General features: G+C 36.8%; 1 protein-coding gene across 1 annotated transcript in view; it reads right to left on the bottom strand.

Moving 5' to 3' along the window:
- The window catches only part of LOC113824991 (PAX-interacting protein 1), a gene marked incomplete at its 3' end in the record, with an annotated part of 24,289 nt that extends 21,956 nt beyond the window's left edge, over positions 1 to 2,333 (bottom strand). The window contains 1 exon segment of the mRNA XM_070119687.1: positions 2,185 to 2,333. Coding sequence (XP_069975788.1) covers positions 2,185 to 2,283 — 99 coding nt within the window.
- Between the last annotated feature and the right edge of the window lie 167 nt (positions 2,334 to 2,500).

Raw genomic sequence — 2,500 nt, 5'->3', positions numbered from 1 at the left:
AGGGTGGAGTTTATTTCACTGGTAGTTGGTAACAGTTTTGAGTGCGCAATTCAAAACAACTGACAAGCTAGTAAATCTACCCAAACATCTTAACAAAGCACAATATTTTCTCTTATATTCATATAAAGTGCCTCTAAAACAATGACACGCACTTCCGATTGACAGCCCTTTCATTCTAAAGTGTTATCAAAACAAATGAATACCCTTGAATTAAAATATAGGCCTACCCATTCCCATATATCCGATTTTATGAGGTTAAACATAAAAATTCATCGAATACCATATCAAGAGAAGCATGTTGCTAGAATTTCTGAAGACTTTTTTCACTTGAAATAGAATAGCAGATATATTCTCAATTTTGAGAGACGAGGAGTAACAGTACAATAAGAGGTAAATTGTTCGTCTTATAATAATTTATTATTTATAAGTAAAGCACTTTTTATTCCCATAATCTTCATTATCTTCTTTCGTTTTCAGTTAATTTCAATTTCTTTGAATATGATTTTAAGAAAATTACAGAATCAGATACCGTGAAAAAAATTATTTATCTGATAAGATATTAAGCGGAGTTCCTGGCCAACGCCCGCATTCAAAGGATTGTGACCAGTACAGCACGCGACCGACACCGTTGCCATGGTGACGGTACACCGCTTGACTTAGCAAGCGCAAGTCTAGCCATCTACGGAGGTCACTTGAGAAAGCAAGCGAAATGCTTGAGTTAGCAAGAAAAACGCTTGAGATTTCAGGCAAGAACTTTCCCTGCTTAAAACGTCTTAAGTTCCCATTACTTTGGCCACTCTTGGAGATCCACAAACATTACCAAAACCTTCCTAACAAGGGGTCTGGGGAAAACACGTAATGTAATTTCATTTCACGAAATGGAATGCCGTATACGAAATGGAATGAAAAGTGGTTGTTTTTTGTGTGTAAACTTTCATCATATGTCAATCAAATAATTACCGTTAATTGAGTAGACTAGACTACTTTTTATATTGTATATCATTATTCATAAGCTTTCCCCAGATGGCAGCACTTCTGCTATGTCGGCCAGTAGGCGGCACAGAGCCTTGTTGACACATTTTCCCGATTAGGTTTCCGTGAATCGATACCTCCAACATCTTAAGTTGAACATATGAACACAACTGAGACATAAAAAAGGTTATTTGTGCATATACCGCGCATCATTTGGTAAATTACTCAATATCATCTTCCATTTTGTATACAACATTCCATCTCGCAAAATGGAGTTCCAATACTTGTTTTCCCTACAGCGTTAACAAGGGCTTCGTCTCCAGACCCCCACACTATTGCTGTATTTCCTTATTAGGGGCTCTACTCCAAGACCCACACTGGATTGCTGTGGACTCTCTGCACCATTTATTGCATCCTATCTTCTTAATTTCCTGTTTTTCTTTGTCTGGGCAGAATACTTCAAGACTCATTAAGTGTAGATTTCCCTTTTCTATATGAGTAATCATATTTTCCCCATATCAGTATGGTCAACATGAAACACTATACTAAAGCAGGTAACTGTTACCAAGCAACACTTCCTCCAGAGACAAAGTCCCAAAACCAAGGTATCATGTGAACCCAAAAACCCAAACCTAACCTTTCCTACCTTCTATTCATTCCCCAGATATGTTGCAGAACTTTCTTATATTCAACTTTGTGGAAATACCAATGTGAAAATCATCTTCCTCTTTGTTGTTCTGTCCATTACAGGCTAGATTTACATTGTATCATATGGCTGTATGAGAATGAAACAATACCCAAGAGAATCTAACAAGATAACAGGGATACTGATCTAATTTCAAACTGCCATCACCCACATTGGAAATGATGGTAAAATTCCAGACACTTGCGTGTCGAATAACTTCGTTATTTTGAGCTGCAGTTGAATTACATAGAAGATAAGTTCTTTAGAATCACTCGCTTTATCGTTTGCATGTATTATTTTTCGTCTAAAACAAGGCTAGCATGAAATTGACCTGTAGCGAAAATTCACCTGTAGCCACTTGCTTTTCCGATACTCAAAAACATAACTCACTGTGAACAGATCTAGTATAATAACAATTCTAAGGCAATGTTTGATGGGCTTTGTAAATAACCGCCAAAGAAGAACACTACAAACTCGAAATATGGTCAAATAGGAGCCATTACACGCTACTCTTCTCCATCACGAACCTCATCTGGGATCTTTCCTGTCGCATAAAACTTGATATCTTTGAAGAGGTCGTCTGACACCTTCAATTTGTGGATGTAATCAGCCAAATCCTCGTCCATCTCGATTATGTTGTTTACATGACTGTTGGTAACTTACACCCGCCGCCGAGAGAGGGCAGCACTTTCGAATTTGCCCGCCAAAAATATATAGTAATTTTATCTAATTTAAGCATTAGAAACGATAATGCTGGGTTTGTTATTTGTTTTTTGTTTTCCAATTGTTTTATTGTTGATCCTGGTGTCATTTTATGAATATATATATCTATATATCTATATA

Source organism: Penaeus vannamei, unplaced genomic scaffold, assembly GCF_042767895.1.
Source record: "Penaeus vannamei isolate JL-2024 unplaced genomic scaffold, ASM4276789v1 unanchor545, whole genome shotgun sequence".
Classification (NCBI taxonomy): Eukaryota; Metazoa; Arthropoda; class Malacostraca; order Decapoda; family Penaeidae; genus Penaeus; species Penaeus vannamei.
Note: the sequence above shows the minus strand (reverse complement) of the source record. Positions and strands in the feature narration are given on the sequence as shown.